The 27586-nt window shown below is 46.8% G+C and overlaps 1 protein-coding gene across 13 annotated transcripts in view; it reads left to right on the forward strand.

Annotated features, from left to right (window-relative positions):
• CD44 (CD44 molecule (Indian blood group)) overlaps positions 1-27586 on the forward strand; it is an 86313-nt gene that overhangs the window by 24414 nt on the left and 34313 nt on the right. For 7 of the 13 annotated variants that reach the window (XM_027578360.2, XM_027578349.2, XM_027578350.2 and 4 more), the window contains exons 2-6: positions 10388-10553; positions 14211-14344; positions 19291-19359; positions 22404-22637; positions 26831-26950. In XM_027578360.2, the coding sequence (XP_027434161.1) occupies positions 10388-10553; positions 14211-14344; positions 19291-19359; positions 22404-22637; positions 26831-26950 (723 nt within the window). The remainder of the gene's footprint in view (positions 1-10387; positions 10554-14210; positions 14345-19290; positions 19360-22403; positions 22638-26830; positions 26951-27586) is intronic. The other 6 variants (XM_027578359.2, XM_027578361.2, XM_027578354.2 and 3 more) reach the window with 1 other exon arrangement.

Raw genomic sequence — 27586 nt, forward strand, 5'->3', positions numbered from 1 at the left:
GGCAGTCTCGTTCCCCTCCGCCTGGATGGCTCTATCTTGAAGCACAACAGCCTCACCTTCGTGTCTGACTCTATAAATCTTGTCGGGCACACTGTTGACCAATCCCATCCTTGGAGAACAGGACTGGAAATTCATACTGTGCTGTCTCCTCTCTATAGGGGGCTTGGGACAGCCTTCATGGAACTTCACATCGCGAGGTAAATTTATTCTTGAGACTGAGAGGGGGAGGAAAACAAAAATAGTCATACTAAGCCTGTATCACTTATAAAGCAGTTTTCCACAATTGTGTTTCACTTGGACTGCAGCCTTTGAGCTGTGAGCCTGGGCTAATTACTTAATGCCCCGACTCTCTGTTTCCATAGCTAATCACGAGGAGTGACTAACCCTCTTAGGGCTCCAAATGCTTTGGAGCCCCTGGCACATTGCAGGCCTTGCTGAGTGGTTATCATTGCTGCGACTGGCCTCTACTGCCGTAGTTTCCAGAGCATTCCAGAGTGAGCCTCCTAGAGCTTTGTGGAGGGCGTCGGGGCCATTGATGGGGTGGCGTGGGGGCTGGGCAAGAATGAGCAACTGGTGGATCGAGGGTCTGGGGGCTGACCCTCTGCCTTCACTCCCGCTCCCCTACCCCCCGGAACAGCTCTGCTTTGACCCATCTTAAATACTGAGGCTCTGCCTAAGGCATCCATCGTGGTGGGGCGGGGGGCAGTCTGAAAACGATCGCTCTTCTCTGAGCGTGCACCTTTCGCCTTTGCTTGTTGACAATCCAAGATGGAAAGGTCAGTACTGCAGAGAATGGGGGGAAACCAGAAGAGCTTGACAATCTGAGTTGAGGTCTGGGTGTTATTCAAGTTCTGTAGAACTTTGAGTCTCTGGATCTCTTGTTCGTTAGTTTCTTCATCTGTAAAATGGATCCTGCTGGGCCTCACAGAGCTGCTTTGGGATGTGGAATTGGAGAAGGAAGCCACCCACATGGCAAGATCACTGAGGCTGGCTTACACTTCCATCTGCTTCTTCCCCAGGGCTTGGACCCCAAATGTGTCTTAAACTAATACTGGATTTTTGAGAAGCTATCTGAGATTTTAATAACGTCCCTGGTGTGCGTATCACTCCTCCCCCTTTTATCCCACAAGTGCCAAGTGTCCCCTAAGTCCTTATTTCATCCTGGGAGGTAGGAAGGCAAGGTGTGAACCTGGGAGCTGGCATGAGTTACTCAAGGTCATGCAGCTTATAATTAACAGGACTTAGGCTAGAACCCATTCCTCCTCCCAGGTGGGGGCCCCGGGCTCAGCAGGCTGTCAGCGGCCCACTAACCCCCTGAAATGCAGCTCCCAACTGTGCGTGACAACCTCGGTCCACCTTGGAGTTCATGAGGCGCTTCCCTTGAACTCAGTAAAGCCAGTTCCTCAAAGTACAGGCAGCAGTCCTGAGCAAAAGCTGAACAAGAAATGAGGTGATGTAGCCGGAATTGTAACTACACCAGGAAGAGCAAATCTAGTTACCAGAGCGGGACCCCTTTTCTTCCCTCCTTGCAACAGGAAAAACCCCATGTGGGCCCCGATGATGCTTTCTCATTTCATTTTACCACATCCTGGCTTTGTGTTAGTCAATCTGCTAAAACTGATATGATCAGAAAAAGAAGAAAACAAAGGTTTCAAGGCCAGACCTGAGTGTTTCCTGATCGTCATGGCAACACGCAGGTGTACACACTGTGGTTTCTCTCCCTCTCTCTTCCTGGAGACTGGCTCACCAAAGACCACTTGACCTTACAGAGTTGTGTACTGAGATGACAGTGCTGGGACACACACTCTCCTTTGCTGGAAAGATTCTGTTGGATCCAGGATCAGGGGTGGGAACGTAGACAGGCTTTCTCCACCCTGTCCCCTCCCCTTGTTCCCGTCACCTTACAAGGAGACAGGGGTGGGGTCTTCTTCGGACTGTGAAAGCAACCCAAGAGCTCCACTGGGTCAGTCCTGTGGAGGCCTTGATGGAAGGCCAGGATAGTGACTGAGAAATCCCTTTGGACTCTCCTCTGAGAGAGCGGATGGAATGGGCCCCTGTTGGTTTGGTGTTGGCGGCCATGACAGGCTCTATGGTTATGGACAAGAGGCTGAAAGGTCAGGGGGTACAGCCAGGCGCTAAGAAGTTGGGGTGCATTTCCTTTCTAAGTGCCAAGAGATGAATAGCTTAGTTGAAAGCAACCCAGGACAGAGTCTGGAGGAAATACTCTGGGTATGATAGTGTGACTATTTTCTCTGCTCATTAAACCCTCACCCACCTCCGGGGGCAATTCCGGGAGAGACTGAGTCACCCAGGACTCATGGTCTGCACTGGGCAGCCAAAGGCAATTCGGCCACTGAGTGTGATTTTGGCCTCATTCAGAAGTGGATGCTGAACAATAGATCCTTTCACCAGGCGCCCATCACATGGATGTCAGGGGATGGGGGCGAGTGACGTGGGGGCAGCAGGAAGACTGCCAGCCTTCTGGCCTAGCGGGCTTGGGTGGCAGCAGGGGCTCTAAGAGCGAGGAAGACTACCAGATGGGAACTTGGGGGCTTTGAAAACATCAATCAAAGAAATGAAGAATAGAATGGTTTCTTCAGGGCCCGTTAAGACAGTGGATTGTGGCTTTATTGGGAACAGCTTGCTTAGGCCTCTTATAAAAGCAGTTCAGGAGTAAGAGCACTGGACGAGGAGTCAGGAATCTAGCAGTTATGGACCCCTGAGGCCCTGCTTTTCTCACAATGGGCTGGGGGACCATGCTCAGTCATTCTGGATTTTGTTTTCTCTTTGTCTCAAGAGAATTTGGTTAGAAACTGTCTGTTGGCCCCACCTGGCTTTAAACATAGATGATCCAATTAGCCATCATGCTCGGGAAAAGGAAAAAAATGGCCTTTTCTTTCCCTGCTTCTAATCAGAATCAGTTCAGTTAGGTTTGTGAGTTATGTAATCTTTTTTTAGACATGAGCTCAGCAAATCAGAAGACAGAAACAGAATCCTGGCTACTTCAAGATAAACACTATGAAAATGAAAAAATGTGGGGAACCCACCAGTGCTTCCAGCTGCCACTGCCTGAGAAGCTTGCCTGCCACCTCCAATGGGGTCGGATGAAGTTAGCCTGGAGGGCCATGCTCCAGCTTGATTGGCCTGGCATTTTAGCTTGGTCTGTTGAGATTTCCGGGCTGGGCAAAAAACATCTCAAAATGTCACAAGGACAGCCTGCGGTCTGGTGTCCCAGCCCTGGGCCGAGGCTGAGTCCCAAGATCCTCTCTTCATTTGTCCTGCTTGGTGGGCCAGAGGCTATAAAGGGCAAGGGAAGCCTGAGGCTGTAGCTTGGGTTGGGTCTCAGCTCCCAAGGGAATCATGTGACCAGCACAGGTAGCATCAGAAAGAGGTAGGCAGCTCCCTGTTGGGGCAAGCCCGTGAACACGGGCACCTCCGAATCTTCTCCCCAGGGAGAGGGTGGACGTTCCATGGGGGGCTGGGGTGGGGAGCAAAGGCCCTGACCTCTTGAGTTTTATGGCCCAGAACAAGGGACCTCTGCTCTTAAAATAATATTCAGGAAGCTCAAATTCCTCTTCCCAGAGCTCTCTTGTAGAGCTCACTGCTCTGCCCTTGAGAAACCCCATGGAGGGTAAGTGACTTCCCAAAGTTCTAGCATCTTCCCCACACACACTGTGATCAGCTAGACTGCCCAGTCTGAAACCCAGCCCCTGCTTACGAGTTCCAGTCTCTCCTGTCTTCTCCGTGAATCACTTACCTCCTGCCTAAAAGGGGAATAATGAAGGTGCCGGCCACATGGTGGCAAGAATGAAATGAATTCTGAGGTGCAGATACTGAAAAGCTCGCATGGCCCCGCGTCATCACTGGGTGAGCCCCGGCAGTGGTCTCCATGGCCGTGGGAACTGTACCAGGCCCTGGGTCCCAGGAGCTGGCCCTATTCCCAACTTCAAGAAAAAGCAACTTCCCCCAGACACATAGCTGACTCTGGGACCAAATCAGTAGGAAAAAAAAAAAAAATCCTATTCTGCCTGATCTCTCTTGGGGAGATGACAAATACGGACCAGGCACATCTGGGTGACCCGTGATGGAGAAGCAATGAATTCATTTGGGACCATCTGGAGAAGTCTGGTTTGGAGAACCAAGAGGCTCTGGGCACAGGATGACTATACGTCATCTGCCGGCCTCCACCTGGCACACAGCATGGCTATCATCCTCTCTCAGGAGACCTGAGCTGAGAAATGGTCCTATGACAGGACGACAGCCAGAATTCAGACCGACAAAGCCACTTCCAGCACTGAAAGTGGCTCTCTGAGACAGTCACTTCCAATGAAAACAGCAAAGGTTCTCAGAAGCAGTTGCTTCCGGTGAAGGACATTTTAAGCGTCCGACAGGGAATTCTCAACAAGGCCCAGCTGGTGATTCTTTAGCTGTCATGTGGGGAACGGACCTGAGAGGTGTTCTCTTTGCACCTCACAGGTCTGCTTGTCCTGAGTTTTGGGGGGCGGGCTAGAGTAGCCACTCATTCATTCGTTCATTTAGTCATTCATTTGTTCAACCTGTGCCTACTCTGGACAGTACTGTGCTGGGGACACAGCGGGGAGGGAGACATGCAGTCCCTGTTGTCAGAAGGCCACAGAAGTTCCGAAATTCCAGAATCCTGGAATCTGTCATTACTGAAGAGACCCTGGTGATAATAATTCCTTGTAAGTCTTTACCTGTTCATGTCACAGACTTCTTTGAGAAACCACTGAAACCTGGGAGGCTGTCCCAACCAAACCCCTCCACACACATACACGTGCACACACAGATACATATACACACATAGGCTTACACACAACGTCACAGGCTTATGGACCCTCCCTGAAGACCAGCTGGTGGATTCGGGGTGGAAAACCTCTTGTCACTCAGCTCCATCGCTAGTCAGCTGTGTGACCACCCCACCCCCACTCACCTCTCCAGAGAGTTTGCAGACACGTGGATAATGGCAAGTTGGGGAAAAATTACACAGTGCTCTATTCTCAGCAGATGGTGTGATTTTCTGCCCCTTGCGGGGAGTGACCGGGGCAAACCATTCCTCTCCGGCCTTGCAATCTCGCTTGGCAAGGTTCTGAAATGTGCTGGGCGGATCTTACTAGAGAGACCTACTTTCCTTGATCTGTGGCTTAGTGGAAAATATAGGTAAGATTAACAGTGTTATATGGGTCAGCTAGGATTTATCCAAGTAAGAATGAATTTACCCCAGAACACTGCATAGTTAATTGGCAGCCCAGCACAGAGGTTAGATCCCCGCCTCTCCCACCTGGATGATGGGGGCAAGTTATTGAACCTATTTGTGCCTGTGTTCCCTTGTCTCTAAAATGGGTTTGGCAATGGTGCCTCCTTCATAGCACTTTTTGTAGGAATTAAATTAGCTGATGGATATAAGCCGCCTAATAGCTATGCAACGCTATGGACTCTAATTAAGTGCCAAACACCTATCAAACTCTGACCGGTTGGTATCGTCATCCCATGGAGAAGACTGAGTGTCAGAGAGGGGAAGGAACTAACTAGCTCTGTAAACTGGAACGAGTGGGCAAGTGAGTGGCTGTGTCAGGATTCGAACCCAGCTGTGGAAGTGTTCTCAATACGCTGAGCTATCAACCTGCATGTGAGTCTGGTGCCAGGGAGTATGGTTAGACAAGAAGGGCACTCTCGGAGAGCACCTTTTTCTAGACTTCCTGACGGGTTCACTGGCAGACCTCTTCCCCTGTGGGTGACGAGACCCCTGGGCGCTGGACCCCATGATCCCGCTGTCCCTCCTATAATCACGAGCACTCCAAAGGCTCGGGTGGCATTTCTCCCCCCCAGAGAGACTCCTCCCTGAGTGTGAAAGTGGCCTTGAACAGTTAATGTTGCCTGTTGGGTCTCTCAGAGGGAGGGACTTGGGACAGTTTCCTTGTTACACGACGCAGGAGATTTACTGGAGACCAGAGGGCTCAACGGAAAACATTCTTGACTTACTTTCAGTTGGAAACCCTTGTTTGAGAGATGCAACTGGCCATTCAGTATTAGCCTCTTGAGTCACCACAGATCCCGAATCACAGAAGCCTCTCTTTCTCAGGAGAGAGGCACACACATGTGGGAAGTCCTGCTTCTCTGGAAGGAGTTCATGGTGTGGCAAATGCCACGGCCAGCGATGCTGGTGCCCTGTCCAGTCATCTGTGGTCCTCAGCTACTCACGCCTCGACCTTGCTCTAACTTTCCCTGAACCTCGGGAACATTCCCGAGAAGCTATGCGCTGGGGAAGTTGGGAGGTCATAAAAAGTTACTTCAGTCAGGGTTGGCCGTAGTAGCCCAGTGGGTAAGTCTGATGGACGCATGGCATTAGACTGGCTGGATTTGAATCCTGGCTTCATCATTACTAGCTCTGTGAACCTGGGCATGTTTCTTCCCTGCTCTGTACCTCGGCTTCTGTATCTGGAAAGTGGGGATAATAATATCACCTACCTCATAGGGTTGTTTTAAGGATAAAATGAGTACTTGTGAAGTGTTTAGAGGGATGTCTGGCATATATATATGTATGCACGGTCTGTATCTGCTACTGTTATTGCTGCTGGTATTACTAGTATCCTTTGGAGTCATAATTGGGGTTTTCATCAGTGTGAAGGAAGCCTGTTGGAAAGTCTTCATAAAGTATTAAAGGCTACACAGCCCTGAAGGCTTGGTCCCTTTTAAGGCAAGAGGGAGCCAGAGGGGAGGAACTAAGAAGGCTCACGGGGATGGCTGACCTGAAACGAAGTTCCGGGAAGCATCTTTGCAACGCCCGGGTGGCTAAATTCCATCCAGGTTAGGAGCTGGACCTTGTTCGCTGAAGGAAGATAGACGGAAGCCGTGGAGCTTCGCCTCTGCGTAGAGCCGCTCACCCCCTCGGCAGCCCCTGGCCGCTACCTGCTACGTGGCAGGCCCCAGGCCAGCGTCCCGCGGCGCGGAGGCCGAAGGTTGAGTTCACCCGGTCCTGGCGCTCGGGGCTGACGGCAGGCGCGCTCACTGCGGACGGGCACACTCACACGGGCGGGCACACTCACACGGGCGGGCACACTCACACGGCGCGTGCGCCTTTGGTCTCTGAAGCCCCGCGGCCTGCTGCTGTGGAACTCAAGGCATTTTATTCAAAAGTCTCAGTTCCTTTTGCATTTGCATGTCCTGGGGGCCAGGTGGTAAACGAGAATGAATTTTCATACGACAGAAACTGCCGTTCAGCTCCAAACCACCGTCTAGGCCTCAGACTTCATTTATTTATTTTATTTGACAGAGAGAGAGACACAGCAAGAGCAGGAACACAAGCAGGGGGAGTGGGAGAGGGAGAAGCAGGCTTCCCGCCGAGCAGGGAGCCCGATGTGGGGCTCGATCCCAGGACCCTGGGATCATGACCTGAGCCGAAGGCAGACGCTTAACGACTGAGCCACCCAGGCGCCCTCAGACTTTATTTTTAAACCCGGGAGGGACAGCGGCCCCCTGGCCACGCACTGACAGGCCCTCGGCCCCTCTCCTGGCCTCTGCTGCCGCCTCCCCCGAGCAGCCTCCCCTCCGAGAAGCGGACTGCGAGGCTGTGTTTTCCTTTTGTAGGCCTGGGAAGGAAAGCCGCGGGAAGGGCTGTCCCCGCCTCCTGACAGCTTTCCCTGCGTGAAGACCGGCTGACAGAGGCCAAAGCTGAAAATGTCAGTGACAACAAACAATATTTCCAAAGGGCCTTGTGCATTTCCCTCCCCGCTGTCCTCCTGCCTCATCAGGCAAGCCTTGTGTGAGTGGCTGAAGAAGGACACCCGAAGGCCCCCAAAGGAATGAATCACACGTGCTCTCCAGGCCTCGCAGTTCTGATGCGTTCAAAAAGCACCTACGTGCTAATGATACAAAAAGAGAGAAGCAACCGATGTGGGCTTCTGTCTTCTCGAAGCTCCATTTCTTGCTGCTGGCTTAGTATTTTCAGAGTCAAGGAAGATCATACAGAAGTTTCACGGTTCTCTCATCATCTTATTTTGCAAATCGTTAGACACTGTTTCCTGGTGGTTAGAACCTGCTTCCTGCTCGGAAGGGAGAAAGCAGTTTTTGTCCATCGAGCTCAGCAATACCGACCCTGTCTTCGTCCTTATGTGGCTGTTGTTTAGGAGCACCTGTCCCCTTTAGAGGTGACGCTCGCACTAATGACATGGAAGGATCCTAGGTACACAGCAAAGTGGTTTGGAGGGTGAGTTTTGGTGCTACTTGGACCCGAGATGGGGTTCCAGCTCTGCCACTGGCTGACTTGAGGAAGTTGCTTAATTTTTCTGAGCTTCAGTTTCTTTACCTATAAATAATACGTGTACACTTGCATACAACTCACTTGGCGTTCGTGGAAGATGATGTAACACAGAACCCCAGAGGTGCTGGGGACCCAGGGAAACTGCAGTAACAGGCCTTCCCTCCCCTGGCTCTCAGCTCAGAGCTGAAGATCAAAGCAACTGAGAGTCAAGAAGTCAACCACAGGCTCTATATAGAAGTGATCACTTCCTGGAGCAACTCATTTCTTTGAGCCTCAGTTTTCTCACTGATACATAAGCAAAATCTTCTGACTCCCCCTGGACCCGCCCAAGGGAGGGATGGAGTCTGAGTTAAAGCCAGTTCTGTCTGAATCCAGAGCTGGCTTCTAACTAACAACATGGCGCCTGGCCTGGCATGCAGGCCACCCCGTGGTAGGCCCAGAGGAAATGCCGGTGAGCTTTTTCCTCGGCCAAGGACTGCACTTGAGGCTCTAGGACATGCTCAGGAGGAATCGCACTCCACCAGGACGGTTTCAATGACGTCACCTTTCTGTGTTGGCGTTTGCTGGAGTGCGAACTGGGGATGATAATACAGTCCCAGAAAAATAAGGAGTTTTCTATTAAAGGTTTAGAAGCCTTGTGAAATGGTTTCACAGGATCGGGTAGATAATTCTTCAGCTCCTTATTGAGATTTTGGATTAATGTCTGCAAAATTCACAGGAGCCCTTGGATTAAATCATCCTTTAACCAGTTGATAGCCATTAGGCTTCATTTTGAATGCCATTAACTCTTGGGAGCCAACAACTGGTCTTGGCTCTATCTGTCAATATGTTGAAGGTGTACTTTGTAAGAAATTTTAAGGAGCCATTTATTCATTCAGTAAATATTGGTTGAGCATCTACTCTCTGTCACACGCTTGTGAGAATTAGAGAAACACAATACACAGGTAAAAGGTCCTTGCTTTTCTTGGAGCTTCTATCACAGGAAGGGTGGATGGATAATAATTAAATGCACAAATAAATAAACAAGTTGCTGTGGAGACACCAAAGTAGGGTGAGCGAGGGAGACACGTGGGTTGGATAACAGTGCTCAGGAAAGGCCTCTAAGAGGGGGTGACGTGCAGCCAAAACACAAAATACAATGATCTGAGGACAGAACATTCCAGACAGAGGGCACGGCAGATATGTGTTCTAAGGTGGCCAAGAACTCAGAATGGCCAAAGGAACTGAAGGCAAGTTTTATGCCTGGAGCAGAGTGAGCTGCTAAAGTTTCGAGAGGGAGACAGAAGCCAGCTCCTCCTGTAGGTCTTGTCAGCCCGGAAGAGGACATTTATTCCGGGTGCAGCCAGAAGCCATTAGAGGTTACAAGTAACACCACATGGTTGTGGGAAAATGCTCATGGTATAAGCTTAAGTAGGAAAAAAGACGCCCAAATCTAAAACTGTATATTTAGTACTGCGTTAATATGTAAGTACATAAGTATACACACACACACACACACACACGCAGATTCAGAAAATTGAAAGAAGATACAAAATGTTTAAAGCGTTGGCAGTAGCGGTAACCTAGCTTTTCCTTCATTATTTCCCTGAATTTTGTCGGTTTTCTACAAGTTGTATTACTTTAATAGCCAGAAATAGGTCATATGCTTTTTAAAAACTCATTTGTAAGGGCGCCTGGGTGGCTCAGTCGATTAAGCGTCTGCCTTTGGCTCGGGTCATGATCCTGGGGTCCTGGGATCCAGCCCCACATCGGGCTCCCTGCTCAACGGGAAGCCTGCTTCTCCCTCTCCCTCTGGCTGCAGCTCCCCCTGCTTGTGCTCTCTCTCTCACTCTCTCTGTCAAATAAATAAATAAAATCTTAAAAAAAAAAAAGCTTGTTTGTAGAGCAATCGATGGAGACAACGCCAGAGTGATGCTCCTTTACTGTGTCTTAGCTCCGAGTTGAGATTAATGTGTGGTGCTTTGGAATGCTGGACTGCATGTTGAAGGCTCTGGCCAGTGGAGAAGTTTTGTTCTGTTTTGTTTTTAATGAATCTACCCTCAAACAGACTTCTTACCCTTCCCAAATAAGTCATGCAAAAGCATGTACCATTTCTGTTTCATCCCACAGATTTGAATATAACCTGCCGATACGCAGGTGTGTTCCACGTGGAGAAAAATGGTCGCTACAGCATCTCCAGGACAGAGGCCGCTGACCTCTGCAAGGCTTTCAACAGCACCCTGCCCACCATGGCCCAGATGGAGAAAGCCCTGAGCATGGGGTTTGAGACCTGCAGGTAAGAGGAGGAAAGTCGGGGGCGGGGCCTAGGGGGCGGGGCTTAGAGCTCGGAGGCTCCTCCCTGACAGCTGATGGATGGTTGCCTGAAGGGTCGGCCCCACCTATTAATTTGGCCAAGTCAACCTGGAACCTGTACGACAAGTGGAATTTAAAGCCGGCTCGAGACACCTTTGTGAATCATAGTGGGGTTGCCCAGAGGAGGCCATTAAGGGTCAACGGTCGGAACCCTCTTGCCTGAAGTGCTTCCACAGCGCTCTCCCAGCTTTGAAGCAGCATGCAATATCATTGTCGGAACCACAAGAAAACGTAAACCAAATAACAGTGTTTAAAATAAATATGTGCCTGGTGGAGTCTTGGCTCTGCAGACTTGGCTCAAAGCAGCATTTTCAAACAACTCCCTCTCTCTATCTCTCTGTCTCCCATGTGTTGGTTTCTCTTCTGTGTTGCTCTGGTTTGAGCCTGGAAATAAAAGGACATGAAAATTATTAAGATGTATTATTACAATGAGGGGAAGTGGTCCAAGGGACCCAGGAGACCTCCTGAGAGACTTTGTGCAGGACATCACGGTGTTCCCTGGACCCTTGCTCACGCCATTCTGCTCAGGGCGCTCACAGCAGGCAGCAGCCACATGTGTTTAAATCTCTGATGAGCCTGTGGTGAGTGGTGCTCATGAAGAGCTAGCAGTGATGACACCCACGGTGGGGTGGTTTGGTTTGGTTTGTTTTCACTAGAAGAGCTCCAGGTAATCTGAGCAACTGCTCTGAAGTTTCCAGCCAGCCGCAGCTTCCCCCCCTGTTTTTGCAACGTGAGATAACGTGGTTCCCCTACCTCTTAAACACACACACACACACATGCAAACACAGGCTGCTTTTTTAAAAGTCAAGCAGCAGGAGCCTTTATCCAAACCATGAAATGTAAGTTCAATACGCCCATCCCGGCCCTTGGTCGCAGAGGCACGCACCCTACATTAGGAATGGCAGCGGAGACTCTTCGGCTGAAAAGGAAAAGAAGAATCTTTACTCAGGCACTGCACCGAGAAGGTAGCCACCAGCCCCATGTGGCAGTTTACACTGAATTACAGCAAAAGAAAATTCCACTTTGGTTCTTCGTGGCACTGTTGACATTCCAGTGCTCAGCGAGCTCCAAATGGCGAGCACCTGCAGGATTTGAGGACGTAGATTCCAGATAGAACATTTTCATTATTGCAGAACGTTCTACTCAGCAGTACTGCTCTGAAAGAAAGGCCAGATGTGCACAGACGTCTTTGTGTGTTCAGAGCTAGGTCTGGGAGAACCCAAGAGGAGCAGAGGGAGAAGGCTGCGCCGAAGGCGGGCCCATGAGCAGATCCATGTATCCCGTTCCCAAGGCTCATTATTTAAATACGGCCCTGACTCGGCCAGTAGCCTAAGAAGGTAGACTTACTAGACTGAATCTGGATTGTGAAATACAGACAAGACCAACTTAGGAAACACAGAAATGTGCCCATCTGCTGAAAGCGAGGGGAGTTCTTTCGACTCCCACTGGCTAACCTTCGCCGCACTTAGAGGTGGGGCGCACCCTGCTGCCCACTCGCCCACGTCCCCTTGATCCTCAGACTGCACCTGGGGTTGATCATATTCCTCCACTTTATGTATGAAGCAACTGAGGCTTGCAGAAGTGTCACACTCACCCAGGGCCACATCGCTTGCCTGAGGAGGAGTCTAGATGCCAGTCCTGCTCCGTCTGAGCCCAGAGCAAGAATTTCATGACCCTCCAGAAGGACTGAGAACGAGAGGGAGACAGAAACATGGTGCTTAGATTTGCTGAGCATTTCTTTCCAGCCCATGAATAGCAACCTGCTGGGGCAGTATATACACAGATAAATTTTAATATCCCAACTCATGTATGGTGGGACACATACAAGGGGCAATTGGCTTGTTGTAGCAACAGCTCAGGCATAACTTACAAAGGGAATGTAGATTCTAGAATGTCAGTGTGACACAGATCTCCCGAATGTGATGGAGGCGGAGTGGGAGTAGGCTCACCAAGGAGTGTTGTCATTAAAAAAAAAAAAAAGAAAGAAAGAAAGAAAGAAAAACGGTGCGAAAGGAACCTATCCTTCCACCCATAGCGGGTATTAAGTGTTGCAAAACACATTTCCATAATTTAACTCAGGCGGCTGTGAATCAGATCTCCGCCATTGGACAGGTGGCAGAGGCTCATAGGCTCAGATAAAACCTTGGCAGCCACTCTCTTCTGTCTGCTCCACCCTGATTAGTAGCATTTCCCAGATAGATGGAAACTTATTAACATTTAATTGCCCTCTTTCTCCCCACCAAGCTGCGGAGTCTTTGGAGAAACCAGTCTGTCCTTTCAGATGAGGAATTAGTCATGCTGGCTATAGTTGCAACATAGACCTAAGGAGTTCTGTGTGCTTAGAAATTTCAAACTCACAGCCATTTCCATGGGTCTTACAGGGCGATGCACTATGCACTGTTGACTCTGGCAGCAAAGATTACAAAGGCTCTCCGCTGTGCATTTTAGCCAGCATTGCATTTTCAGAAACTTGCTGGATTTAGCTTTGTCCTCTCTGCCCTACCCCTGCCACCAACCCCTTCTCCGCCCACTTCTAAATTTCGGAGGCATTTTATATTCGGGAAGGATTGTGCAGTGAGTGAGCACTTAGTGTCCGTGATGCGGATTGAAGAGGCTGGGTGCTGTCTGTTCCGGCTCCATCATGCTCCCAGAAACATCTTGGTGAGGGACAGAGGGGGCTTACACAATTCTCTGACTGAGCTGCCTCTGGAAAATTCCTGAGCTAAATGAGGCACCACTATCTACTTACTTAATCACTATTACTCCCATTTTAATGACAGTCAGTTTACTTCCACTGGCAATGAAATTATGCCTGGGATGCTCATGGAGAAGATGTACTGTGTTTCTATCATATAAACAAACAAGGCTTTGTGTTTACAGTAATGGAGTCTGGAGCAAGGGAATCACAGAAAAACGTGAGGCAAAGAAGGACGAGTAGGGGATGGGAAATAGGCGGCTCTGACCTGTGTGAACTGAAACGAAGAGCCACCTAGCCCTGTCTTCTGGGAGCTGGTCATCTCATGCATTTTCTGGAAAATATGAAGGTGATGGAGAGCCAGAGTGGATCTCACCTCATAAAGTGGTTGTTCTTCCCTCTTAAGTGATTCAGGCTTCCCTCCATGTGTTCAAACTGACTTGACACTGCTGCCCACATATTTTATTTGGGAAACCAGTTTTCCTCTTTTTGGAGCGCCTGGCTGGCTCAGTCGGTAGGGCGTGCAACTCTTGATCTCGGGGTTGTGAGTTCAAGCCCCACATTGGGTGTAGAGATTACTTAAGTAAATAAAACTTTTTTAAAGAAGAAAGCCAGTTTTTTCTTTCATGAATCTTTTTTTTTCTTCTAAAGCTCTTTATAAGAGCTCTAAATACAATCACCTTGTCTCCCTCAGCCTTGTTGGTCCCCTTCCTTCTCTCTCGGTTGTTCTTCCTGGATTTCACATAACCCACTCGTTGAAACCTCTAAGATCCCCAGAGGTGAAGTGAATGACGCAGTGCACTGTGTGAGATGTCATCTGATGGCGTGTTATGAAATCCCCATCACAGCCCTGCCGGTGGATAACCTCTCGCTTTTCTTCTGCAGGTACGGGTTCATAGAAGGGCATGTGGTCATCCCCCGTATCCACCCCAACTCCATCTGTGCTGCAAACAACACAGGGGTGTACATCCTCACATCCAACACCTCCCAGTACGACACGTACTGCTTCAATGCCTCAGGTTGGTTCCAAGTGGATGGTTTTTGCGTTTGGGGTGGCTTTTGGCTTGCAAGCCTCTGTCAGCATGGCTGACGGCCCTTTCGGTCTTGGCTTCAGTGGGGAGTCATGGAGCTTCCATTCACGTAACAGATGCTCACTGAACATCTCCACCGCAAGAGACAAGCGTCCTCTCTCCAGGGTGCTGACTTGCTAGGCAGGGAGGCCGGCAGGAAACAGAGAAATAGTCAAATCCTCATATGAAGTCAGAGAGTGATGAGTGCTATAAAAAAGAAAACAAAGAAAGAGGCTTCCTAGTGTTTGGGAAGCTTTCGTCTGGGAAGGTGGCCGGGGAGGGGGCCTGTGAGAAGGGGCGTTTGAGAGAGAGCCCCAGCTGGTGTCAGGGAGGAAAACCATGGGCAGAGAGGACAGCAGTGCCAAGCCAGGCGTGGGGGAACATTGTGGCTTATTCTGAGGACACCGAGGAGGCCAGGGTGGCTAAAGTCTGGCAATCAGAAGGGGGGAATGCCACGGAATGAAGTCAGAGAGGTAAGCAGGGGCCCGGTCCCGTAGGGCCTTGTAGGCCATGGTGGAGAGTGTGGATTTTATTCTCAGTGTGATGGGAAGTCACTGCAGGCTTTTGAATAGGGAAGTGACATGAACCCAATGATAGTATTGGGGTACAAGCCAAATGGCTTGGCTTGGAGGTATTTAGTCTATGTTGGGCCTGGAGAGAAGGCTGGGAGGATATAAGGTAGGACTTTGACCTTCTTGAGTTTCCTTTCCCAACAATTGAGAGCCTTGACAACTAGAGAACAAGAAAGCCAAGTTCAGATGTGTGTGCTGGGCTGCAGGCCAGGACCCTCTGCCTGCAGAAGGGACTTGCTTCACAACCACTGCCCTAGTCTAATTAGTTTAATTCAGGCTCCAGCAGAATTCAAGAATTCTATGCATCGTGTATCTTCAGGGTCTTTTGAGAAGGGTCAAACACACAAATGTCAAGCTTTTGAATGCCAACAGTCAGATGTTGTTTGACTACTCGCTTCTTCTCAAACTGGACCTTCTCTTCCTCAGGAAGGTCTGAGGTTGTGTGGAGGTAAACTTGACACGTCTTCCTGGCACATCCATTTTCCTTAGAGATGGGAAGGCGGGTGTTAAATTAGCTGGAAAGTGATTAAAGGCATTGTAGGAGACAAACACAGGTGTTATTCTATGATGACGTAAGGCATTGTTTGCATGAGACAAACACAGATATCACACATATGGTGGTAGAATATAAAATCTGCACGGGATTTTTCAATGCAAGTAGAGGCATCAAAGTAATTGCGAGATTACGTCAGTAGCTTTCGGCTGTGCCGGCCACCCACTGTGGCGTGAGCAGTAGGGATGGGAGTGGGAATTCAGAAGAGAAATCTAGAGATAAGGAGAAAGAGAAAGTTCAGGTTGATTAGTTGAAATGGTGTGTGTGAAGCCAATACATTATGTCAAATATAGGCAAGTTGCTAAACCTCTGGGGGGACACTCACAACAAGGAGAAGAAAACTATATAGAGTATTTCTTCTTCCCTGGTATATAAGTGAGGAATGCAAATGGAGTTTAACCAAAAAGAGGAGAGTCCCCATGAGGCTAAACGATACATGACCCCTACCCAGTTCCCATACCCATACCCAGAACGTCCGTTCTAATGACACGATAATGAGAAAAACCACATGCAAACAAAAGAGAAGTAGACACAGAGCAACATGTGGTCACAATAGCTTATCTTAGCGCCGAAGGTCAGAGGGGGACCCTGGGAAGACTTCGTGTTTTAGATGAAGGGGCTGATCGTGTGGGACTGAGCTAGTGTGGGACCGCATACTCAAGAGTGTCTGGGTACTACCCCTTTTGTCCCCCACTGAACCTTGCGAGCACATGGATGCAATAAATTACGTTGTTGCGAATCCACATTGTCTCACCTGTTTTACAAGTTAGTCTCACCTCCTGGAAAGAACTTTATCTCAAAAAGGTAGAAGCTCACATTGTTTTATAGCCGGGAATGGCAGCCATCTGGACAAGTTACTACTGAGACTTGTCTCCCTGCCCCTTAGTTATCCTATAAGGTTGGGTCTAGCCTCAGAGAGGAAGTGAACCCTCCTGATTAACTTTCCTCTTCTTTGCGGGGGACGTGTTAATCCAGCTGAAAAGCTGGAGAAGTTCTGGGGGTGTATTCATACCCAAATGGCTGTCTTAAAGTAGTAAAGTTTAAGGAGAAGATTTTTCCTTTTCTTTTATCCAAATTTACTTAATGGGAATAGACTGCTTTTGTAATTTTTTCTTTAAGTTTTAAAAAGAGGATTTATGGACCAACTATATGCAGTCAGGACTCTGCTGGGTAAGTAGGGTGAGAAAGAACCAGTGGCCGTATTTCTTGTCTTGGGAGGTAATCTCGTTGAAATGATGAAACAAAAAAATAAAGAAGCTGGAGAAGAATGTTTATCTGAGGATAAATAAATTCCAAATGTCTTAGTTTAGAGTCAGATAATAGAGGTGCTAAGTGAACTATGAATCTTGATAACCTTCTGCTCTAGGCAGACAATCTCATTGGGAAGGTCCTTGAGTTCAACTTAGCTTGAGAGTTGCAGGCAGGTGGTGAAGACCCAGTGATGTGACCTCCTACAAACCCTTTTGGTCTACAAGGACCAAAGCCAGCTCAGTCTTAGCAGATAGCTTCCATATGCTTACAGTTTCCGCAGTATTTTTGTAAAACATGGCCTGTGGTTTACAGATGAAAATATGGCAGACCCTGGAAAGGCCCCATGATTCTGATTTTGATTGCCTCATGTCTCAGTAAGGCCCAGCACAAGCCTGGTGACTTCTGTGTTAAGAGCCCAGAGAACTGGCTTGAATGTGTTCATTTCTTGAGTTTGCCTCCAGTAAAATGCTCTATTCTCTGTTGAAGGAGGAATTTAGGAGAAGATGTTACATTCATTTGTCTATCCATTTGCTCATTTATTCAACAAATATTTATTGGACTCCTAGAATATATCAGGCATTGAGGAAGATGTCTTCCTATCGGGCACTGAGTAATTGGCTAGACTGAATAATTAACATTGTTCTTGGCTATTTGGGGGCAGTGGAGACACAGTTTAGAGATGCAGCCCACCAGGAAGCCCACCCCAGAGTCTTTCTAACAAATCCTTAGGTTCAGGAAAAGCTCACCAGGCCCGATGCTCCTAGCAGTGCAGTGCTCATTAAACAGAATAAGAGACTGTCAGTGAGGCCCTGCTATCTGACATAGGAGCGTGAATGTATTAATTGCACATTTGGGTCACCATTCATCATAGTGTGCTTGCCAGATTTGGTGTTCTTTATAAAAGTTAAGGGGAACTGGAGCATGAAGAGGCTCCATTTGAACAAATGCTCTAATGATTTCCAAAACTGTCTTAGTGTTTTTTACATGGTGCCCCATTCTGTTACAACCTAACCCTTAGAAATTCCTTCCCAGGGCACTACTATTGCCTGAATTTGGGGATTCCATCCCTGCCACGAAGAAGTCATAATCCAAGACCTGTTTCTGGGTCTGTGCAACATATAGTATCAGAAGCTTCTCATGGGTCAGGCCGGTTGCTGGTGGTGTTACCAGAACAGACAGGGTAGATACTCTTCAAGATCTCCCAGGGTGGCCATTTGCCCTGCTTTTCAAATGAGGAAATAATTGGGAACATTTTTTTGAAAACTGTAAAAGTCTAAAGAAATATTAATTGTTATTGTCGCCCATGACCTTGTGAATTCCTTAAAAGCAGGGACAGGAACATGTTCATCTTTTTGCTCCCTTTTTTTTTTTATCTGTCACATGAGTAATGCTTAAAATGCATAAATAAACTGATATATCTTAAACTTTTTAAAAAGAATTTCTTATGGTATTGCCATTCATGGTTTATCTAAACATTTCTTGACCAGTTTATCACTGCAGACCATTTGCGGGGGGCGGTTAACATGGAAGCATAGGCCTGTGGGAATTATACTGATACTTTCTCTTTCATTCATTCAACAAGTATTTATCGAGTGCGTCTCTGACCCCATCACACATAAATGTTCTGGCCAAGATAGATGAGATCACTACTCATCACTACTCCACTTCTATAGTTCTTCAGAGGTGGGTGGGTAGCAGGGGTTAGGGGTTGGGAGATGGGCCGTGAACAGCCATCAGGTAAAATGAACAAGATGATCTGATACAGCAGTAAGCCAGAAGGAGAACTGCAAGCAAAGATGTGATGGTGATATATGGGGGGAATTGGTAAGGGGCTGGTTGAGATTGGTTGGTGAGGAATGGCCTTACTGAGGAGATGACTTTCTCTGAGATTCTCTTCCGGGATGTCTTTTACTTAGCCTTTGCAAGACTGACTTTTCCTAAAACCTACTTTTCTCCAGTGACTATATAAATGTCAGTTTCACGATGAGGCCAAAGAAACAGGCAGGTAAAGGGACATGCCCTTTACCTGTAGGAAAGATGCTTCTGGGACCTGGGAAGCAACTAAGCCCTGTTTTGTTGAACTTGTGTTTCTGTCCAATGTTATAAGTACCTAGTGATTTATGGCAGAACACTTAAAATACTTGTGGGAACAGCCTTCCTTGTGATAGCAGTCTGCCTACCGGCCTCCATCCATCCCTCCATCCCACCCTTTCTTCCTTCCTCTTTGTCAAGAAGCGACACTGAGAGAAACCAACCTAACAAATAAGTGGCCATTTTGTGCGCAGACAGTTAGGCACATGTGCACATACACACACGCACACACAGTATAAAAGCTATCATACACAAATGGATCCATTCTTCCTGCAACAGCAAAACCAGTTTAAAGCTCTCTGAGTTTTTAAGGTCTAGTTACCAAGTAGAACTTTAATAAAGCCCCATCCTGACCAATGGAAATGAGCATCAGTTTTGCTCCCATTTTTTTTAAAGTTCTCATGCTTTTTCTCTTTGCTACTCCACAGCTCCACCCAAAGAAGATTGCACATCGGTCACACACCTGCCCAATGCCTTTGAAGGACCAATTACCATAAGTACGTATCTCTTCTGACTTTGATGGAATGTCCCCATTCTTGGGAAAGGGCTCAGGTCAACTTTCTGTCTGTGCTTCAAAACTGAGCAGGAGAGCAGTCATTTCCCCAAGGCTGGGGACATTGGCTGTGATGCACTGTCCCTTCCCCTTTTCCTGCAGTGGCTTGAAACTGCGATTCGGTTGACTCCAATACATTGTTCCTCAAACTGCAGTCTTTTGAAAACCACTTTCACTTTTTTGGACACCTCTGTGTACACAGCATAATCATTTACTTGCTATTTTTCACTTAGTTGGCCCATTCTTTTCTAGTTAAAATATGTTTATTTAAAAAAAAAAAAAAACCTTTAAGGGTGCCTGGGTGGCACAGTTGGTCTGAGTGTCCGACTCTTGATTTCGGCTCAGGTCTTGATCTCAGTGTTGTGAGATGGAGCCCCGCGTCAGGCTCTGTGCTCAGCGGGGAGTCTGCTTGAGATTCTCTCTCCTTCTCTGCCCCTACCACTCATGCACACTCTCTCTCAAATAAATAAATCTTAAATAAATAAACAAACAAACAAACCCCTGCGAATGGAATCCCTGGTCATAAGCAGAGGGTATCCTTAAAAATACACTTAAGTGTAGGACAAATTAAATAGTCTTCTTAAATTCTAGCTGCTGAAGGTTCTGAGTCTGAGGTGTGTTCCCTCTCATGGGGGAGATTAATTAGTGTTAGGGGGAGATGCATTCCAGCCCCCTAAATTTTCTGTTTGATTATTTGTGTATTGGAAGATAATTCTAAAGGGCATAAGCTTCGTGGTAGGGATTTCAACATTATTTATACCACATCCACCTAAAATCATCTTGATGATCCCAAGACGTAGGCATCTGGCACTGTATGAAACAAAAAAGCTCAACCAAAATTTTCAAAGAGGTCAACTTATTAACCCTGATCTTCTGGCCTCTGAACCTCACTTTTTTTTGAGAAGTGTCATAGTGTTGAAGAGGCCTGACTTCTGCCTCCTAAGAGCCAGACCCCTCAGTGTGCAAGGGAACAGTGGTGTCGGGTGGCAGAGAGATAAGAATCATCCTGGCCACGTAAATCCAGCCCCCCACCGTTAGGCCAAAAATTGTCCCTGACCCGTGCCACATGGAAAGGGAGGCCCACAAGGTGAGATGTGCTGTCTCAGACAGGCTTGGTTGGAAATCTTAGTTCCTTACCACTTGGGTGATCTCAAAGGAATCACTTACTCTGAGCCTCAGTTTTCTCATCTGGATAAAGGAACAACATGTGAGATTTGAAATGAAAATGAAGAAAGAGAATATGTCTAATGCATGCCAGGACCATAGTCATGTTCAATAAATGTCCCATTTCCTTGGTCCCCACCAATGCCTTTTAAAGGCCAGACCTGTACAAGTTGGTCATATTTTTTTTATCAGATCTTCATCTGCAGAGATTATTAGGGTGTTTGAGACTTCACAATATTTTTTAAAAGATTTATTTATTTATTTATTTATTTATTTATTTATTTGAGAGGAAGACAGCAAGCGAAGGGAGGGGCAGAGGGAAAGAATCTCAAGCAGACCCCGGGCTGAGTGCGGAGCCCGTGCTAGGCTCGATCTCATGACCCTGAGATCATGACCTGAGCCGAAATCAAGAGTTGGACGCTTAACCGACGGAGCCACCCAGGCGCCCCTGCAATATTTTTTAATTTATGTTTTACTAATAGTTCCACTTGGGCAAGCTAGATAGGTGGACAAAAGGAACACTTAGTCCAGTGCAATATAGCAGAAAATAATTTTAGCTAAATGCACACTTAAGCAGTGAGTGGCCCAGGCTTAAAGGCAGCAAATCCTTTCAGGGAGGACCAATGAATGAATTCGGTCTTGCTTTTCCCTCTCCTGTCCATTCTAGATATTTGCTTGTTTAAATCAAAGATTTTGACCTTTACATATCTCTGTGCCTCTTGAATTCAAGGTTGAATCTCACGGAGGATGGGCAAAGTCTCTGTCAGCATTTAGGCATGCTGATTTCTTAGCCAGAGTAGGCGTTATCTTAGACTGACAAAATTTGCCCCTTAGAAAAAAAGCCTCGGGCGCCTGGGTGGCTCAGATGGTTAGGCATCTGCCTTCGGCTCAGGTCACGATCCCGGGGTCCTGGGATCGAGTCCCGCATCGGGCTCCATGCTCCTTGGGAGCCTGCTTCTTCCTCTGCTTCTCTCTCTCTCTCTCTCCCTCTGTCTCTCATGAATAAATAAATAAAATCTTAAAAAAAAATATTTAAAAAAGCCTCATTCTTCACAATGTGCAAATATATATTCCCTGTTGAGACCGCTGACCTCTTTGTTTCCTACTTCAAATTCTTTCTAGAAGTAGATGGAATTAATAGCAACAGATTTTACATATACTTGAGAAGGGAGAATAGGAACCAGTGGGAGAATTACCATTTACTGAGACCACCTCAATCTGAAATCCTATGCTAAGCACTTTACAAACCATGTATCATATAGTGCTCATAGCAAAAGGTAGTAGCATCCCCTTTTCATCAAGGACAAAACTGAAGCTCCGTACCAGCTTTGTGTAGGGGCACATAAAGCTGGGATTCAAACATGGGGACTTCCAAACACACCCTCGTCCCTCCTCCCCATTTCCAGGGTGTGCGGGTGGGCGGGGGAGGGCAGACTTTCTTAGTGCATCACCTACTCCCCGCCCCTGTCCACTAGACAGATAGTTAGGTGTTGTTTTGCTTAATAACGAAGAAAAATAGCTTTGAAGTCACTGTCTTATATGATAATCCATAGTCTTTCCTATACTCAGAAAATGTCAGGGTGCCTTGGTGGCTCAGTCGATTAAACGTCTGCCTTTGGCTTGGGTCATGATCCCAGGGTTCTGGGATTGAGTCCTGCATCGGGCTCCTTGCTCAGCCTGGAGTCTGCTTCTCCCTCTCCCACTCTGCCTGCTTGTGCTTTCTCTCTGTGTCAAATAAATAAATAAAATATTTTTTTAAAAAAAGAAAGAAAGAAAGAAAATGTCAGCTGTCAGGTTCTGAAAGTGCCTTCCCTTTCTCCCCAGCCATTGTCAACCGCGATGGCACCCGCTACAGCCAGACAGGTGAATACAGAACGAACCCTGAAGACATCAACCCCAGCAGCCCCACTGACGATGATGTGAGCAGCGGATCCTCCAGCGAGAGGAGCACTTCTGGAGGCTACAACATCTTCCACACCCACCTTCCAACTGTATACCCGACCCCGGACCAAGACAGTACCGCGGTGTCTGACAACCCAGAGCATACCCCCATTACCAGTAAGGAGAATGAATCACTGAGCTTTCCAATGGCGATTTGTTTACAAAACCGTCTCTGATCTTCCTGGGTGATCTGCACTCCCTTGTGTATTGATTGTCTCCTGTCTCGAGAAGTTGGGGACCTCCATTGTTTGGGGAGGGAGGCTATTATGGGAGCCCGTGCCCTGTATGCATAGCATACAATTTTTTTTTTTCCACCTACGCCTCTGTTTTGCTTCCCTGGGGATAAGAAGTTGCCATACTGGAAGTCTTGTCCCAGGGATGTGGTGACAATTCAAGCACGTTACAGAAGGGATTTTTACTTTTACATGTTTCCTTCTTGTTCTTATCCACCTTTGGATAAGATTGTCTTCATAAAGTTGGGATCCTAATGGATGCATACCATCACATCTGTTTTTTTCAACTTTATGTTTTTATGTTTTAACTTGATTTAGGCGATATTATTGATGGTGCAATATTCAGTCCTATTCATCACCCCTGGTTTACTAAACAATTCCTTTGTTTTTGGTCTAAGGAAGCATATCTGAAGGAGTTATCTGATCAAATCCAATCTGCTTAAAAGTTGTCTATCCCAGCCTGGAGGGGAAGGCTGTTAATACTTGCTTGGTAACGTGGATAATTCATGACTTGAGGACTCAGAGAGCGGAAATATGTCAACATTGCTTTCGATTTCTTTGGGGTTTTGCCCTTTGTGCTCCACTTTTCGTTGGAAAGTGTTTGCCTCTCCCTCTGGCCTCCTTCTTCACTTCCCGCTTTGCTTTTTCCCTATGGTTTGTTTTAAAACAGGTTTCCAGATTGGCTGCATTCCTTCTGTGGAGGATTATTCAAACCGAAGTAGGGCATCTGCCTCTTGAGCAGCTTTCCTAGTATGGTGTGGATTTTCTTTTGTCCTGGCTCTGGCTCTTAGGGGGTGGGACTCTAGTCTTCAAAGAGTGTGGCAGACATTCACTGGTTTGGGAATGCTCAACATAGGGCTTTTCTCTGTGTCTTGTCACCCAGAAGGCAGGGCAGCCTTCAGAGCACTATGATTTAACCTAAGGTTACTTGCTCAACAGTGTTTTAAATTTCTATGAGCAGCTTGCTAAGCGGGGGAGGGGGGCTGGTACAAAGGGGCCCGAAGTCTGGTCATTCTCTGCAGATCCTTTGAAGCATTTTCAGGAAGCAGATGTTTTCAAACTGCTCAGGCTTTCCCAGATTACTGGCTCTCTAGAGATTGTGTCACCTCGTCTGTCATCCCACGGATGACCCTTCTGGAGAGGAGCTTCTGCAAACCCAGCAGGCTGTCCTGTCGGCTGCTGGTTGCTCCTGAGTCCCTTGCCTTGCTAAAGTAACCATGTGGAAGGCGCCTATCGTCAGGGCATGCAATTTTGTCAGATGTCGGCAAACGTAGCAATTAGTGGTCTCAGCGAGAGGCAGATCAAGTCTACTCCAAAGTACTATTTCCTACCAAAGAAGAAAATCGTGGCAAAATATATCTTTTAGGAACTAGGTGAAATTCACATTGAAGCCATTATTAGCCTATATCAAATAGTGAGTATTGTACATGTACTTTAGAAAGGCAACAAGGACAGTTAATGAACAGTCAGCACATCTTTTAGGGATTGCACATTTCCTGCACAAGTTAGGTAGTCAGCATACAGATTTTGAGGACCTAGAATGTACCAAGCCTATTCTAATGCTGGGGATCCAGTGGTAAGTACCAGTAGTACTGAAGGGAAATAAGGATTTGTAAGCTAGTAACCAATATTTGAGGTCTTCTCTGTGCTGGTGCTCTAGTTACTGGGCACTCAGAGTTGGACTGACCTTCATGGACATGCCCATCTGCTGTTCAGAAACCAAGGAGAAGGAATGCTTTGAGATTTCACTAAAACATAGTTCAGGATTTGGGTTGAGGAAAGAATTGTGCTTTTCTCTTTCCAAAGCACTTAGCTAAGTTTCTCTTAGTAGTTTGGGAAGAGACTCAGTGGTCCAACAGGGTGAGTCCAGGGCTAACCTGAGAGTCATTGAAGTGCCATAGCTTCCAAAATGGCCAATGGTAGCTCCAGATAAATCCATTCATCCAAAGAAGAGTGTCAGAGAAAAAAAAAATCGGGTGGAAACTTGAAAGCAGCCCCTGGCATATTAGAAAAAATGACTACTGGTAAGTTCCTGAATAGACCCCAGTTTCTGAGCCCAGTGAGGAGATTCCCAAAGCTTCATGACTATCGGACTGAAAGGTGGGTCTTGGTGGGGATAAGTGATTGCAAATCCTCCCTAATGCATGCAGAAGAACAGATGTCAAGAGGAGGTCTGGCTGAGGACAGAGAAGTGCATCTTAGGTTGGCTGGCTCATTCCTTCCTTAAGGGTCCTTAGTGGGTGGCAATAGGGAAAGGCAGTAAGAGCAACCATCTGGGTAGGTTTTGACTTCCAGCAGGCTTTTTATTATAAATGTTATTTTTGGAAGAGGCTTCCTGGAGGCATGTCGTCAGCCTCTCTTCTATTGGTGATCTGGTATTCTCTGGAATCCAGAAACCTAAACTAATTCAGGAAGCAGAGACTCCTACCTTGGAACGCTCTATTTCCTTGTCTTCTGGGTGTCAAAGAAATATATACATATATATTTTTGGTCTGGCATTGCCTACTTGGGTGGGGACAATTGGAAACTCTGCTGGCTAGACAGTAGCTCCTTCCATTTTCCCCAAATCTCATATGACTCCTTTCGGGAAAATAGAAATAATTCCTATTTCTATCTTGCTCTTGTATGTTTACTTCCTGTTGGTCTCTTCTTGGTCTTCTATAGGGTGAAGGTGGCAGGAGCTCTGTGTCTTTAATAAAGTTTCTGAGGGCAGAATGGGGTGCCTGAGAATTTTTCGGGGGGATGCTTGGGTTTATCTGGGGGCATCATTGGTGAAATTGGCTCCCATGTCTCTATTTTCTATTCTTTGCCAATGTGTCCTTTGTAACACGGAGCATAGTGCACAGGTTGTTGACATTTGGTGTATCTAGAGTCAAAGTTTTTAACCTGGTGTTCATGGACCTTCAATAGGTTCAATGATGGGCCATAAGGCATTCAAGAGCCTGAAATAATATACAAAATTTTGAGAATGTGTATGCGTCAGATCACTTTTTTGAGGACAGAAGTCATAACTTATATCAGATTTTCAAAGGGGCCTATAACTCAAAATGGCTTTTAAAAATCTCAACTGGGCGCCTGGGTGGCTCAGATGGTTAAGCGTCTGCCTTCGGCTCAGGTCATGATCCCAGGGTCCTGGGATCGAGTCCCGCATTGGGCTCCCTGCTCCTTGGGAGCCTGCTTCTCCCTCTGCTTCTTTCTCTCTCTCTCTCTCCCTCTCTCTCTCTCCCTCTGTCTCTCATGAATAAATAAATAAAATCTTTAAAAAAAATAAAAGTAAAAATCTCAACTGGTATAGATGTTTATCCTGACGATTTTGCTATTCTTCTTCCACAGGGAAACATTCTGGCCTCAAGTCCTACTTGAGAGTCAAATGGGAGATTTCAAATCGCAAAATATCCCTGATTATCCTTTCTCTAATTTGAATAGCATCCAGAATTTCTCTAACTTGGGCAGTTTTGTTTCTTTTCTGAAAACACATTCTGAATTAGAATTACAAGTGACAGACGGTGATAGATGGAGACTTGACAAAGCTTTATCTGATTTCAACATTTTGAACACACACCCTTTGCAAGGTTCCTGCTCAAGCATAAAGCTTGACTTGAAGTTCGTGAGTGTGGGTGGAGCTTTGAAATGCCCGTTGTCATCATAAGCTACCGGCATGAAGTGATAGGCCCAAAAGATACGAGTAAGAACCTCTAAAGACACTCCAAAAACAAAAGAATAAAAGCAACTTTATGAAATGTTGCATCAAAGACCTTCAGTCCATGGCTGGGTCACCTCATCAAGTGAACACAAAATCTCTTTTCCTTTACAGGTTGTTAAGTAGCTACTTGATTTTGCTCTGAGCCTGTGTCCAGAGGGTTCTGTTTGAAGAATGAGTAGCTCTGAATTGATACCCATACAGAATTTGCATTTCTCATGTGAGACTTTAAGAGACTGGAAAGATAAAACCAGGCCTCAATCTTTCTTTTCTAATCTTTGCTCTATTAATAGAGACAGACATTATATATACATAGAGCTGAGAGTAAGGGTTTTGTAGAAAGATCTCACTGAATGGTATTTTCGTAATTGATCCAGTTACTTCAACTGTGCACTCAAACAGCCACGCAGCAGTTCAGGAGCAAAATCATTGGATGTGGTCCTGGTTTGGTAACTCACAGCCTAAGACTCAGGATCACACAGCAACAGCAACAACAGGTAAACTGCTATGTCTTCTGCTTATCCATTGTCCTGAATGCCAAGTTTTTCAGTGTAAGGAGAAGAGCATCCATGATCATGTCGAAGTTTCACACTGATGTCCTGTTCATCCTTAGGGAATTGGGATCTGGTACCATTTTGTTTATCAGAGAGGCCTATGGATTTGGGGATACAACTGGATACTCCTCTGTGTTCTACTTGTTTTCCTTTTGGCAGCAGGCACATAGAATCAGAATTAGTTTTCCTTCAGGAGCTTTAATTAGGAGATTCCTTTAGAACAAATCCTCTTGAAAGAAGCCTATTAGAAAATGGATACTCCTACTTTCTGCTGATCTAATTATCACAGTCAATAATAATAGAGGGAAATACTGACTTATGAATGGAAAGTGTAGGCCTTGTGTACTTGTTTGGACTTCTCAATCCTCAGCTGTAAAGTGGAGGAGTGACCTGTTGTTTTCCATCAGAATCTAGGATGCCTGGATGTTTGACGATTAACTCTAAATCCCTGCAAAGTATTCTGGACTGCGAGCTTATGTGGGAAGAGTTTCCAGGCCTATAACAATGGGAGATTACAGGCATATCTTCATTTATTAACTTTTGTTGATGGAGGATATGGCCATATTTCAAAATAATTGG

The sequence above is a fragment of the Zalophus californianus genome, chromosome 11 (genome assembly GCF_009762305.2).
Source record: "Zalophus californianus isolate mZalCal1 chromosome 11, mZalCal1.pri.v2, whole genome shotgun sequence".
NCBI lineage: Eukaryota > Metazoa > Chordata > Mammalia > Carnivora > Otariidae > Zalophus > Zalophus californianus.